This window comes from Amblyraja radiata, chromosome 5 (genome assembly GCF_010909765.2).
Source record: "Amblyraja radiata isolate CabotCenter1 chromosome 5, sAmbRad1.1.pri, whole genome shotgun sequence".
NCBI lineage: Eukaryota > Metazoa > Chordata > Chondrichthyes > Rajiformes > Rajidae > Amblyraja > Amblyraja radiata.
In genome coordinates, this window is record NC_045960.1 from 11,961,933 (window position 1) to 11,977,744 (window position 15,812).

Here is a 15,812-nt window from a genome sequence, read left to right on the forward strand (position 1 = left end):
CGTTACCTTGTTTTGACACACTTTCACTGGTGGATACAAACAAACTCTATTTAGCCCCTATAGGATCTTAAGGGGCTGCTTATTCCTACCCAAGGATCTATCCAAACAACTTTTAATTGTTGGAATTATATTTACCTCCTCTGGCAGGTCATTCCAGATATTCTCTACCCTCTTTGTGAAGAACATACCCCTCAGCTATGCTTTCAATTTCTCCCCTTTCACATTAAACCCCTGTACTGTAGATGGAAACTCCTACCTGGGGGAAAAAAGGTTAACCATCCATTCTATCTACACCCCTTAGAATTTTATAAGCATCTATAAGGTCCATGCCTCACATTTGTCAGGATTAAATTCCATCTGCCACCTCTCCGCTCAACTATCCAGCTGTTCTATGCTGCATTATATCTCTAGCCCACCTTCTGTGTTATCTTTGACTCCACTAATTTTGTTGTTGTCAGCAAACATGCTAATTAAACCACCTACATTCTGACCTACATTCTCAACCAAGTCACTTCTATGCAAGCAAATTATACTATATATGAGTACAATTAAACCATGACAACATGACAACGAGTACAAAAAGAAAATAGAAACAGAACTCAGAATATCGTGTTACAGATGCACAGAAAATATAGATTTAAAAAACTGCAAGACCCACAGGAGGGTATATTGGAAGATTGAGAATATATCCTTAGCATATGAGAGGTCCATTCAAGTCAGATAACAGCAGAGAAGAAGCTGTCCTTGATTCCAGCTTTTGTATTTTCTGCCCAACTGGAATGGGGAGAAGAGGGTGTGAGTGGTCCTGATTATGTTGGCTGCTTTTCCAAGACAGCATGATGTGTCGATGGAGGTGATGGGGGTTACGGCTGGTTTGTGTGATGGACTGGGCTGCATCAAAAACTCTGCAATTTCTTACACTCTTGGGCAAAACAGCATCCTGAAAGGATGCTTTCTACAGTGCATATGTAGAAATTGATAAGAATTATTAGTCATATGAAGTTTCATAAGTCTACTGAGGAAATGGAGGCATTGATGTGCTTTCTTGGTCATAGGATCAATGTGAACCGAGACAAATTGAGTCTGAGTTTGAGTCGTTTATTTGAGCTGTTGTTGCAGGAGCTCCGGAAAAACAGGTCACCAACCTGTGAGATGCGAGCTCTCGACGATGTCGTCCACTGGGCCCGCCGGAACGTCGCCACAGCTCCAAGTCGGGACGCCGCCGTAACGACGGAACGCCGCCATTAGGCCTCAGCTCAGACGGAGACGGAGACGGGGGACACAACAAGAAAAAGTCGCATCCCCCCCGAAGGAAGAGACTAAAACCATGTCCCCCCCCCCACACATACACAACCTAATAAACTAAATTTAACTTACTTCAACTAAAACAGACAAAAGAAAACAACAACAAAAAAGAAAAAACAGACGGACTGCAGGCGAGCAGCAGCTGCCAGGCAGCGCCTCCACTTCCAGACAAGATCAAGCCAGTAAAGTCCAATTAAAGAGCGCCTGAGGGTCTCCAATGCGGTAGGTAGTAGTTCGGGACTGCTCTCTAGTTGTTGGTAGGATGGTTCAGTTGCCTGATAACAGCTGGGAAGAAACCGTCCCTGAATCTGGAGGTGTGCATTTTCATGCTTCTATACCTTTTGTCCAATGGGACAGGGGAGAAGAGGGAGTGGCCAGGGTGTGACACCCTTGATTGTGCTGGTGGCCTTGCCGAGGCAGCATGAGGTATTAATTGAGTCAATGGAAAGGATGTTGGTTTGTGTGATGGTCTGGGTTGCGTTCACAATTCTCTGCAATTTCTTCAGGTCTTGGAAATTGCAAAGAATTGATGGTGATATTTCCCACAAGGAATTTTAATCTCTCAACCGTCTCCACTTTAGCACCATTGATGTAGACTAGGGCATGTACTCCATCTTGCTTCCTGAAGTCAATGACTCGCAATATTTTTCCACAAAGGATAGATGGTGCGGCAATATCCAGCTGACTTGCACATTGAATGGCAGTAGTGCCAACCTCATCTTTTACAACACCAGGGACAGGAAGAACCTCAGCAGGCAATGACACTTGATGCCCACGTGCTGTGGCTCTACACACAGCATGATGCAGCATGCCAATTTTTTTTAGACATCTAAGAAAATAATAATACTAATGGGTTTTCTTGATCACTGCATCGATGTGAAGGGACCATGTTAAGTTGGCAATGATATAGATTCTGGGAAACTTGAAGCTGTTAACCATTTCTATAACAGGTCTGTTGATGAGTATAGAGTTGTATTTGTCCCTTGCTCTATGACCATTTAACCTTCCAGATTTCAAAATAGTCAAGAGTCAAGAGTGTTTTATTGTCATGTCCCAGATAGAACAATGAAATTCTTACTTGCTGCACCACAACAGAACATGTAAACATAGTACACTGTAAACAATATGATAAACGAGATATGGGAAGAAAACAAAATAATTGAGCCTAAATCCTGCAACTTCCACCCCACCAGCACCGTGAATGCTCCAGGACTGATGTGGTTCAAGAAGATAGCTCAGAACCAACCTCTCTTGGGCAATTAGGGATGGGTAACAAATGTCGGCTTTACCAGCAATGCCAGATTTCAAAAAATGAATACATTGGAAAAATACAGTCACCAGAAAGACTGAGAAGATTTTAGGATTATGTAAATTACACTGTTGCTGCTGGAAACATCTGGTCCTATATCACCAGTCACTTAACTCTCAACATTAACTTACAGTAGTAGGTTTACGAAAAGCTTCTGGGCTCCCAGGTTTAGGGTATATGCGATGCAATAGATCTTCTGGAGGCTGCATGCTCACTGCACAATCTCAATCTGTATCTCTGTTAAAGTATCTAGAAAACAAAAATTCATCAATCAATTTTTAGAGTTTGCTCCATTCCCATCCCTCGAACAGCATGGAACATTCACACACATAATCCACCTTGCAAAGAAAATGGGCAACAGGTCGTGTTTGAAAATAATAAAGGCAAACACCCACATTCTCGTCTAGGTTTTTTATCATTAATATTCTATTCTCCCAGTGTTTCTCTTATTTCATTCACAACCCTTGGTTGCAGTTTATCCCCATGGTCACTCCGGTTTTACTCTCTGAAAGACATCTAGAATTTCACCGTTCCGTTCCCAGTGTATATGGCAAACACTCTTGACCCCTTTCCCCCGCATTCCCTGCAGCTTATCAAGCTTCTTTTATTTCCTTCCCAGTTCTGACAAAAGGCCTTTGATCTGAAACATTAACTGTTTCTCTTCTCATAGTTACAGCCTGATCTGCTGAGGATTTTCAACATTTTCTGTTTATATCATATGTAATGCGTGCTTCTGTGTGTGTGTGCACATAACTATGTGTGTGAATGTACAGTATGTGAAGAGGTGCATGCATGTTTGTATAGGTGGTGGTGTACTTCTGTGTGCCTGGTTTTATTTACTCATAGACAGAATGTGGGCATGGCTTACAAGGGAAAAATTAATTGCCCTCAGTAAAGTGAACCTCTGCATCTAGTGCCCTCCATAATGTTTGGGACAAAGACCCATCATTTATTTATTTGCCTCTGTACTCAACAATTTGAGATTTATAATATAAAAAATCACATGCAGTTAAAGGGCTCATTGTCAGATTTTATTAAAGGCCATTTTTATACATTTTGGTTTCACCATGTAGAAATAAGAGCTGTGTTTATACATAGTCCTCCTATTTCAGGGTTCCACAATGTTTGGGACACATGGCTTCATGGGTGTTTAGAATTGCTCAGGTGTGTTTAATGCAGGTATTAGAGAGCTCTCAGCACCTAGCCATTCCTCCAGTCTTTCCATCACCTTTGGAAACATTTATTGCTGTTTATCAACGTGAGGACCAAAGTTGTGCCAATGAAAGTCAAATAAGTCGTAATGAGACTGAGAAACAAGAATAATACTGTTAGAGACATCTGCCAAACCTTAGGCTTACCAAAATCAACTGTTTGGAACATCATTAAAAAGAATGAGAGCACTGGTGAACTTACTAATTGCAATGAGACTGACAGGCAAGGAAGGCCTTCACAGCTGATGACAGAAGAATTCTCTCTATAATAAAGAAAAAAACCCAAACAACTGTCCGACAGATCAGAAACACTCTTCAAGAGTCGGGTGTGGATTTGTCAATGACCACTGTCCACAGAAGACTTCATGATCGTAAATACAGAGGCTATGCTGCAAGATGCAAACCACTGGTTAGCCGCATAAATAGGATGGCCAGGTTACAGATTGCCAAGAAGTATTTAAAAGAGCAACCACATTTCTAGAAAAAAAGGTTTTGTGGGCAGATGAGACGAAGATTAACTTATATCAGAGTGATGGCAAGAGAAAAATATCGAGAAGATAAGGAACTGCCCAAGATCCAAAGCATACCACCTCATCTGTGAAACATGGTGGTGGGGGTGTTATGGCCTGGGCATGTATGGCTGCTGAAGGAACTGGCTCACGTATCTTCATTGATGATACAACTGCTGATGGTAGTAGCATAATGAATTCTGAAGTGTATGGACACATCCTATCTGCTCAAGTTCAAACAGATGCCTCAAAACTCATTGGCTGGCGGTTCATTCTACAGCAAGACAATGATCCCAAACATACTGCTAAAGCAACAAAGGAGTTTTTCAAAGCTAAAAACTGGTCAGTTCTTGAGTGGCCAAGTCAATCACCCGATCTGAGCCCAATTGAGCATGCCTTTTATATGCTGAAGAGAAAACTGAAGGGACGAGCCCCCAAAACAAGCATAAGCTAAAGGTGGCTGCAATATAGGCCTGGCAGAGCATCACCAGAGAACTTTGTGTCTTTTTGTATATATTTTTAAGTTAGGAACAAAAGGACTTGAAAGTGGATATTTCTGCCCTCCTGCTTCTCTTGATTTTCTATATTGCACAGTCGTAGGTTTGAAAATTGCTGTCAATTGAATTGAATTGAATTGAATTGAATACCTTTATTGTCATTCAGACCTTACGGTCTGAACGAAATTTCGTGCCTGCAGTCATACATACAATCATACAATAATAAACAACAATAAACACAAATTAACACCACCACAGTGTATCCTCCAAGCACCTCCTCACTGTGGTGGAGGCAAAAATCTTAGGGTTACTGTCTCTTCCCTCCTCTTCTCCCTCTGCGCTGAGGCGATTCCCCACCGGGCGATGGCACAACAGTCCCGCGGCTCACCGAACCCCGCAAACGGGCCGGTTCAAACACCGCGGCCCGGGGGTGGTCGAAGCTGCCGCCCTCCAGTCCAGCACACGCAGCCGCTGGCCCGCGGCTCAACCCAGGACTCAGGTCACTGCCGCCAGAACTCCGTCCCAGCCACCGGAGCACCGTTCCAGCCCCGAGCCGGATCGCCCTCACGTGAGTACCGTTCTCCCTCGGGCTGGGCCACTCCGACAGGAGTGCCGTTCTCCCTCGGGCTGGGCCACTCCGACGGGAGTGCCGTTCTCCCTCGGGCTGGGCCACTCCGACGGGAGTGCCGCTCCTCCCTCGGGCTGGGCCACTCCGACGGGAGTGCCGTTCTCCCTCGGGCTGGGCCACTCCGACGGGAGTGCCGCTCCTCCCTCGGGCTGGGCCACTCCGACGGGAGTGCCGTTCTCCCTCGGGCTGGGCCACTCCGACGGGAGTGCCGTTCTCCCTCGGGCTGGGCCACTCCGACGGGAGTGCCGTTCTCCCTCGGGCTGGGCCACTCCGACGGGAGTGCCGTTCTCCCTCGGGCTGGGCCACTCCGACGGGAGTGCCGTTCTCCCTCGGGCTAGGCCACTCCGACGGGAGTGCCGTTCTCCCTTGGGCTGGGCCACTCCGACGGGCCACAGCCCCTCACGGGAAAGTCTCTCAGCCCCTCGCCAGGCCGCTCTCACGAGAGCGCAGTTCCAGCCCCGAGCTGGGCCACCCTCACGGGCAAAGATCTTTGCTCACGGGAGCGAGCTCAGGGCGAGTCCTGTCAGCTGCCTCCAGAGTACTGAGGTCGCCAGCTCCGCCATTAGGCCTCAGCGTAGACGGAGGCAGAGAAGGGGGATACGACAAAAAGGTCGTATTCCCCCGAAGGGAGAGACAGCAAGCCCCGTTTCACCCCCCCCCCCCACATAAACACGACCTAAAAACCAAAACCGTAACTAGACAAAACAAAAAAAACAACACAAAAAAGTAAAAGACAAACGGACTGCAGGCGAGCCGCAGCCGTTCCCAGCGCCGCCACTTCCGGATACGAAATTTCGTGCCTGCAGTCATACATACAATAATACAATAATAAACAACAATAAACACAAATTAACATCCACCACAGTGAGTCCTCCAAGCACCTCCTCACTGTGGTGGAGGCAAAAATCTTAGGGCTGCAGTCTCTTCCCTCCTCTTCTCCCTCTGCGCTGAGGCGATACCCCACCGGGCGATGCTACAAACAGTCCCACAGCTCACCGAACCCCGCAAACGGGCCGGCTCAAACACCGCGGCCCGGGGTGGTCGAAGCTGGCCCGCGGCTGAACCCCGGACTCAGGTCACCGCCACCAGAATACTGTCCCAGCCACCCGAGCACCGTTCCAGCCCCGAGCCGGATCACCCTCACGTGAGTGCCGTTCCTCCCTCGGGCTGGGCCGCTCCGACGGGAGCGGCGTACCTCCCTCGAGCTGGGCCGCTCCGACGGGAGCGGCGTACCTCCCCCGAGCTGGGCCACTCCGACGGGAGCGCCGTGCCACCCTCGAGCTGGGCCGCTCCGACGGGAGCGCCGTTCCACCCTCGGGTTGGGCCGCCCCGACGGGAGCGCCACAGCCCCTCACGGGAGAGTCTCAGCCCCGCGCCTGACCGGCCTCAAGGGAAAGTCACAGCCCCTCACGGGAGCGCCGTTCCAGCCCCGAGCCGGACCGCCCTCACGGGAGCCCAGGGCAAGTCCTGACTGGCTCTGCCTCCGGAGTCTCGAGGTCGGCAGCTCCGCCATTAGGCCTCAGCGCAGACGGAGGCAGAGAAGGGGTATACGACAAAAAAAGTCGCATTCCCCCGAAGGGAGAGACAGCAAGCCCTGTTTCAACCCCCCACATAAACACAACCTAAAAACCAAAAACTTAACTAGATAAAACGAAAAAAAACAACACAAAAAAGTAAAAACAAACGGACTGTAGGCGAGCTGCTGCTGCCAGGGCAGCGCCGCCACTTCAACTAGCAGCTTCTTCCAGCATCTAAAAAGTGGGCAACAATTATTATCCCAGACTGTAAGGTCTGAATGACAATGCCGTGAGATGGCGGCGCTGGCTTAACAGCTGCGGCCCACCTGCAGTCCGTCTGTTTTTTTATTTCGTTTTGTTCTTTGTCATGTCTTAGTTAATTTTGTTTTATTAAGTTGTGTATGTGTGTGGGTGGGGTGGGAGAAACATGCTTTGGTCTCTTCCTTCGGGGGGATGCGACTTTTTCTTCGGTCGTATTCCCCGTCTCCGTCTGCGCTGAGGCCTAATGGCGGAGCTGGCGGCACCGAAGCTGTAGCAGCGGCAGCAGCGGAGACCTGACTCGGCACCGAAGCTGTGGCGGCGGCAGCGGCAGCAGCGGGGACCCGGCTCGGCCCTGGAGCTGCGGCGGCGGCAGCGGCAGCAGCGGAGACCTGACTCGGCACCGGGGCTGTGGCGGCGGCAGCGGCGGCGGAGGAGACCCGACTCGGCACTGAAGCTGTGGCGGCGGCAGCGGCAGCGGCGGCGGCGGAGACCCGACTCGGCCCTGGAGTTGTAGCGGGGGCGGCGGCAGCAGCGGAGACCCGGCTCGGCCCTGGAGTTGTAGCGGGGGCGGCGGCAGCAGCGGAGACCCGACTCGGCCCTGGAGTTGTAGCGGGGGCGGCGGCAGCAGCGGAGACCCGGCTCGGCCCTGGAGTTGTAGCGGGGGCGGCGGCAGCAGCGGAGACCCGGCTCGGCACCGAAGCTGTGGCGGCGGCAGCGGCAGCGGCGGAGACCCGACTCGGCCCTGGAGTTGTGGCGGAGGCAGCAACAGCAGCGGAGTTTGAACCGTCGCCTCGGCGCAGAGGGAGAACAAAGAGGGAAGAGACAGAGACTTTAAGATTTTTGCCTTCCACCACAGTGAGGAGGTGTTTGGTGAACTCACTGTGGTGGATGTTAAATTTGTGTTGATTGTGTGTTTTTGCCATTTTTTTAAATTATATGTATGACTGCAGGGAAACAAAATTTCGTTCAGACCGAAAGGTCTGAATGACAATAAACCGAATCTAATCTAATCTAATCTAATAAAGGTAATTCTAATTCCAATTCTAATTCTAATTCTAGTGAAAGAATTTGGAGTGGTGGGTGAAAATGCAACATATAGGAATGAACAAAACTACTCAGCAAATTAGCTTCCACAGTCCTCTTGGTAGTGGTAGATGAGATTCCAATCAAGCTGGATGGTATTAATGGGCTGGGCTGCCCTTATCCAGGCTCTCAGGTTCCTATCTTTCCCCTCTCTCCTCTCACCCACTAATCCCATCTCACACTAATTGATTGAGCACCCGTATAAAAACACATTTTGAAAGTTCCTAACTCAAAATAACTATTTGCTTAAAACCACCAAGACCTCATTCTCACTTCCTCATTTCTCCCTCTGCCAATTATTCCAAGAACCTGTGTGCAGATATTGTTTGACGCCAGGACGAACAGCCCAATGTGCACATTCTGTTTATTTTAATATACTGTACATGGAACTACCCAGTTCAGCCTCCTCCCCAATCATCTCCTCACTCCTCCTACCCTACCAAGGAGAAATCCCCTGATGTTTCACATTTGTTCTGTTTTAGTAACAGTGTCAGTTGTGGCTCAGATAGTACTCCCTCCCCTGCATATCCTCCATCTATGTTATATGATTTTATATAATTGGAGCTGTCACAACTGATCCATAGGTAACTCAGTAAGCCAACAGACAGATGGTGATGACCATTCGAAGGAGGGAAAGGATTATTTGACTGAATAACCTTTGGCATTTACAAATATTGCCACGTCAAAAGCAATTAGTCAGGGTAGCTACTCAGAATCTTTCATGCAATATGCGTTCCCTGGAAATTTCGATATCAACATGAAAAGGGAGAATTAAGCCAGCTGGGCACTACAGAACCCAAGTGCACAAGGGTTGCTTTGGTAGTCCTTTGGGTTTCAATAGCCCACTCTGCAATAGCTGTGTGGATTCCCAAAGCTCTTTATCCATAACAAAAAGCCACAGTAAGATTAAATTATTATTAACTAACCAAATCTTATTTGTGATGATAATCAGATAACATATACATAGGAAAAGGGGCTGTGTAGAGGTCAATTGATTTATATATCGGAAAGGGCTTCAAAATGTTTAAAGTCCAGCATCTGTTCAATGCCTGTATTCATTAAACTTTCAAAATATCAGCTACCATTTTAAGAGAAAGACAGATTATACAGTACCTGAAAAAAACAGTGTAATGCTTTAAAAAAAAGTCAGTCTGAGAATTAAACTATTTCCTTGTTTGAAGACACAAGAGACTGCAGATGCTAGAATTTGGACAAGAAAGAGAAAACTAGATGAACTCAGTGGGCCAAGCAGCAACTGCAGAGGCAAAGGGTTTAAGTCTACATTTTAGGTAGTGACCTTGCAACTTCCCTCACAGTTCATTTATTGAACTCATTCTCTCACTGACTGAAGGTTAATGTATCTAGGGTATAATGCACAACACCCAAAAGTTACTGCAAACCCATCTTCTGTAACTTCTTCCACAGAGAGGACCAAGAATATCACTGCTGCAAGAATGGCATGTCACTCTTTTTCCAGATTTGAATGTATTTCCCTTCACCTTGGTTCCTGGTGGAACAAGAAACGAATTGAGAACCCAACATTAGTGCACTACTATAGCTTACATTAGGTTTAGGTTTATTATTGCGATGCGGACCAAGTGGGTTATGGGGAGAAGGCAGGAGTATGGATTAGGAGGGAGAGATAGATCAGCCATGATTGAATGGCAGAGTAGACCTGTTGGGCCGAATGGCTCAATCCTGCTCCTATCACATATGAAACCTTATGAAAGCTTTTGTTTGCATGCTATCCAATTAAATCAGGTAATATTATTCATAGATACAATCAAGCCATACTCAAGCCGTACTCAAGTACAAAAGGTAGAGTAATGAGAAAGATACAGAGTGCAGAATAAACATAGTTCTCAGCATAGAATTTCCAGAGAAAAAATTCAATGTCCACAATGGGGTAAATTGAAAATTGACGGTACCCTAATGGAAGTACAGTTCCGAAGTCTGAAAACAGAGAGGAAGAAGCTATTCCTGTGTCTGGTGGTATGTGCTTTCTAACATTCATTTTCTGCCCGGTGGGAGTTGGAAGGGGAAGGAATAACCTGGGTGGGAAAGGTCCTCGATTATGCTGGCTGCTATCCTAAGGCAGCGTGAAGTGTAGATGGAGTCAATGGTTGGGAATCTGGTCTGCGTAATGGACTGAGCTACATCGATAATTCTCTGAAATTTGGGGGGGTTTTTTGGCAGAGCTGTTCTCAAACTAAACTATAATGCAACCCAACAGTATGCTTTCCACAATGCATCAGTAGACGTTTGTAAGAGTCATTGGAGAAAGTACAGTTGTTTGTGTGCTTTACTGAAATTTTGAAGAAGTCACTGGATGACACAGTGGCACAGCGGTAAAGTTACTTCCTCTCAGTGCCAGAGACCCGGGTTCGAAACTGACTATGGGTGTTATCTGTACGAATTTTGTACATTCCGTCTTTGACCGCATGGTGCTCAGGTTTCCTCCCACTGTTAAGGTTCATTTCTTAAAACAGACAACTCACAATGTTAGATAAACCAACACAAGCTTTACTGATCATTTAGCCGGCGAGAGTGTTAGGGAATACAAAGTCAAGTATGCAGCAGATACTTAACCCCCCCTAGGCCACCACTCTAATGAATGAAGACATCTAACATCTTTTATAGTGTTTTGGAAACGTGGTCACATGTTTATACAGCAATGACGTCTAACACAAATAAATCAGAGACTCTAACCATTCAAAGTATTCTTATCACTGACACAATACTTCTCCTGCTATGGTTATATCGATCACAAACTTTAGTTACGAAACCCCCAAACAACAGAAAGTTAGTCAAAGGTCTATCATCTGCAGTACCTTCTTAAACAACGTAAGGATCTTTATCAATTACCCACAGAAATTTCTGTTTACAGAGTCTACCAACTTCTCAGGAATCACATCCTCTCCCACCATTGTCAATATCTTTTGCTTGGACACAACAGAAAGTAGCTTGCATGCAGGTTGAATGCTGGCCTCTAATTTCCTGATCACCCAGATCTTCTACAGCACAGAATCACAAAGCCCAGTTTACTCAAAACCCAAAGAAGTAAAATTAATCTTTACTCAATAAAATACATAAAATATTTCCTTATATTATTATCACCACATATTATCACCACATTCCAAAGAAGTACAGGTTTGTAGGTTAATTGGCTTCGGTAAATTGTCCCTAAAGTGTACGATAGTGTAAAGCGGCCTTTTCACGGGGCGATTTGACGCAAGAGTTAACCGGAGTTTAACATCGTGGGAACCTCGTGCGATAACAGTGCGGCATTCGTGGACCACCGTGGACCACCGTAGCGCTAACGGCAGGTCATCGTGTAACTTGGTCACTCGGGAGAAAATTCAAGAAAGTTTGAATTTCTCCAAGAGTGACTTGTACACTTGTGGTTGAGTATTGCAACATTATATGAACGTAGTGGCCAGTGCGATATCCGTAATAACTCTTGCGGGTACCGTGGGAACTCCTGCGAACGGTGAACCCGGAAGCTGGACAGAGGGGACAGAAGGTGAGTAAAAATTGTCTTCTGTGGGATTGAATTTAAAAAATAAATAAAAATAAAGATTTGCATCCGCATATGGACATCAACTTATTCATGAGTTATGTTAATGAGATTCAAGAAAATAACTATAATCTTTAAAAGGGACTTTAAAAGGGACTTTACTGAAAGGTTACGCATTTTTATGGTCCGTGAGAAATTTTTCACATGTACTTCTTTGAGAGATACAGGTCGGAGTCCTCGGGTCCAGGGGTCCGGAACGCTACCAATCAATGTTGTACAGAGACCCGTGTAAGGAGTGAACTGTACATGCTGGTTTAAACCGAAGACAGACACAAAAAGCTGGAGTAACTCAGCGAGTCAAGCAGCATCTCTGGAGAAAAAAAGCTGATGTTTCGGGACAAGACACATCTTCAGACTCAATTCCGATTAGGCTGTCTGAAGAAGGGTTCCGGTGTTGGGGGAGTCCAGAACCAGGGTCCCAGTTTTACAGTCTACCGTGGGAACTCTTTAACTCAGTAAAGTAAAGTAGCCTTTATTGTCATATCAGGGCACAGGCAGCAGTTGACTGTTGCTCTATTCAGTTTCCCAGGGGGTCGGGACGGGACTGGAGTTGGGAGAGAAAGGTGGGGGAGTCGAGGGAGAGGAGGGGGAGACAGATGGGGGTGTCTTCATTTACTGACGGCGGGTGTCTGTCACTGAAACAGGCAGGTGAGGTTTCACATCCACCTTGTGTGTGCCTCTCTCTCTCTCTCCCTCCCTCTTACACAGGCTGAGAGACTCTGCCTCTGTGAGTGTACGTCTCTTTCTCCCCCTCTCCCACACACAGTAAGACCGAGGTACTGTGCTCAGTCCATCTGTGTCTCCCACATACACAGTAAAATATGTCTCCAAATGAGCCAATTCAACCAAGGGAGGATATATATAGTGTGTGAAAAAAAAAGTTACATCATTTGTGTCACGTGTAGTTCACGATGTTCATTCAAGATTTAACGGGAATGCTCGGGAAACGGACAAGTCACTCGCACAAATAGCAGAAATGCCGAGTACCGTGGGAACTCTTTATCTACTGCCATTATATCGTGCGAGACTCGTGCTGGACCACGACCTCTTCACTCTGGTGACATCTTGCGTCAACTCGCCCCGTGAAAAGGCCGCTTTAGTGTACCGGATACATGCTTGCAGGCTTGAGTTATAGGGAGAGGTTGAATAGCATGGGACAGTTTTCTTTGGAGCACAAGAGGCCGACTGGTGAGATTAATGTAGTGTACAAGATCACGAGGAGCATGGATAAAATGGACATTCACAGTCTTTTTCCCAGGCTTAGAGGGCATTGGATTAAGGTGATAGGGGAGGGATTTAAGACAGACCTTTCCACCCAGGCCTGCATCTGGAATGAGCTGCCAGAGAAAGTTATAAAAGCGGTACAATTGCAGCTTTTAAAAGACAGTAGACTAAATGGGACCCGTTGGGTGCCTGTCACACGGGAGGCCTGCTCCCCAACGCAATATTCAACCACTCACCCGTTCCCCCAATGCAACCCGTTCCCGCAAAGCAATATTTTACCACTAACCCATTACCACCAGCTGCGCAGGCACGGCTCATTTCCCTTCATCCCCAGCACTCCCTCCCCCTCCTCTTTTTTCCCCACTCCTCCTCCCCTCCCCCACTCCCTCCCTCACCTCTCCCTTTCCTTTCCCCTACCTTCAATCACTCCATCTCTCCCTCCATAACCCCTCTCCACTCCCAACCTCCCTCCTCTCCCTCGATCTGTTTAAATGACATTGAACAACAATCCTCTCCTCATCCCCTTCCCACACCCTCCCTCTCCTTACAACAATGTAACAAATCTCTCATTGCACTGGGAGTCCTGTCTTTGTTAACATTGTAACATTGCAACACTGCTGACGGGCAATTTATGTAAATTAGATCTCATTGTGACGTCATAGATACTAACTGCCACTGCACTGCCACTGTGATTTTTTCTCAAACTGGATATTGTAAAGTTAAAAATTTGAATAACTTATAAAATATAACATCAATCTGAACAAAAACTTGATTAAAACACACAAGACAATTGTGAGTAAGATGGTCCAAAAAGTGAGCGCTATCGTGTACCATTTTGGCATAGTTCTGGGAGCGCATGGGCACGCAGACACGCACGCAGACATAATCACAAACAAGATGAGAGTTTTAGTAATATCTATCTATACTATTACTAAAACTCTCATCTTGTCCTCTTCCGGTTTGCTTTTTTTTTTAAAGTTAACGCAAAAACAGTACCCTATATCGCTAAGATTCTTTCGCCACCTTACTCACCGTTCTCCTCTGCTCCAAGCGCACCACGTTTTGTTCCGATCGGTGGAATATTACATTGGGTGAGTGGGGAGGTGGAGGAGGAGGGGGGAAGTAGGAGTGTGGGGGGGAGAGGGGCTGTGTAGGGGGGAGGAACTCCACTCAGCGGCCACGGCACCACACAGCACCTCCTGGCTCCACTCAGCGGCTTCCCCAACTCCACACAGCGGCTTCCCCGACTCCACACAGCGGCTTCACCGACTCCACACAGCGGCTTCCCCGACTTCCACGACTCTACTCCTGCGGACTCAATCAGCACGGCTTGTGGACTCAATCAGCGCGGCTCACAGACATAGCACCGCCTCCGGGGCTTTATTCTCCTCGCCCCGGTGACTGACAGCGGGTGCCGGAAGGGGCGTTACCTTCATGGTGACTGACAGACGAGAAGACAAATCTGCTGATCTCACAATTTTTAAACCTTCATAACTTTTATATTCCACCGATTGGAACAAAACTTGGTGCGCCTGGAGTAGAGGAGAACGGTGAGCAAGGTGGCAAATAAATCCTAGCGATATAGGGTACCGTTTTTGCGCAAATTTAAAATCAACGCAAACCAGAAGAGGACAAGATGAGAGATAGATAGATAGATAGATAGATAGATAGATAGATAGATAGATAGATAGATAGATAGATAGATAGATAGATAGATAGAAACAAACAAACAAACAAACAAACAAACAAACAAATATATGGATAGTACAGATTCAGAAGGCTACTACAGGCCAAATGCAGACAAATGCGACTAACCCAATATGCCTAATTGGTTGGCATGGACAAAATGGGCCAAAGGGCCGGTTTCTATGCTGCATAGTTCTATGACAGTAATGGAGAGTTAAGGACCTGTCCCACTTGGCCGTTATTTACGCGACAGGCCGGTAGTAACTGACGCGCGACGGTCGCGCACATCATCATGCGTCCGCACAGCCGTCTGAAGCGCGTGACGTCATTTGAGGATAGACACAAAATACAGAAGGACCTCTGTAGATCAGGCAGCATCCCTGGCGAACAAGGAGAGGTGATGTTTTGTGTCAGGGCTTTCTTACAAAGTACCCTAGCATTTTGTGTCTTCACAAGAGCTATAACACTTGTTCTTACACTTCCTCGCTAATCATCCATTGACACAAACAACCTTTCCAAGTGAAGAAAAGATTCACATGCACCACCTCCGACCTCATCCATCACATTCGGTGTTCCATTTGGCCTCCTCTACATCAGTGAGATTTGATAATCGATTTGTAGAGCTGTCCATAATGACCATCCCAAGCCTCTGGCTGCACATCATATTCTAACTACCCTTCCCATGTCCACCAATTCCGTTCATGATTGTAGGTATGTTGCAAAACTTACCTTCAGCGGCGCTGCAGTTCTGCCGCTGCCCGTGTGCGCGACTTCGGCGCCTTTGAGAGGGGGGCGGGTTTCAAACGCGATTTTCTCTAGGCTGTTGAAATCGATGTTTTTCAGCCTACTTAGTTGCTGACGAAAAATCGCTGCGAAATTCGATCGCTGCAGGTATTTTTTAACTAAATTGGGTTATTTAATTGTTATAGTAAATTAGAAATCATCCTCTAAAGCCGCGAACCCCGACAACGGGACGGATCTCATGTAGAGGACAAGGCAAGGTAG

The 15,812-nt window shown here is 46.9% G+C and overlaps 1 protein-coding gene across 1 annotated transcript in view; it reads right to left on the bottom strand.

Moving 5' to 3' along the window:
* Positions 1-15,812, bottom strand: part of dnah14 (dynein axonemal heavy chain 14) — a 435,381-nt gene that overhangs the window by 378,073 nt on the left and 41,496 nt on the right. Inside the window, 1 exon segment of the mRNA XM_033020484.1 lies at positions 2,746-2,851. Within this exon segment, the coding sequence (XP_032876375.1) occupies positions 2,746-2,823 (78 nt within the window). The 5' untranslated portion in view covers positions 2,824-2,851.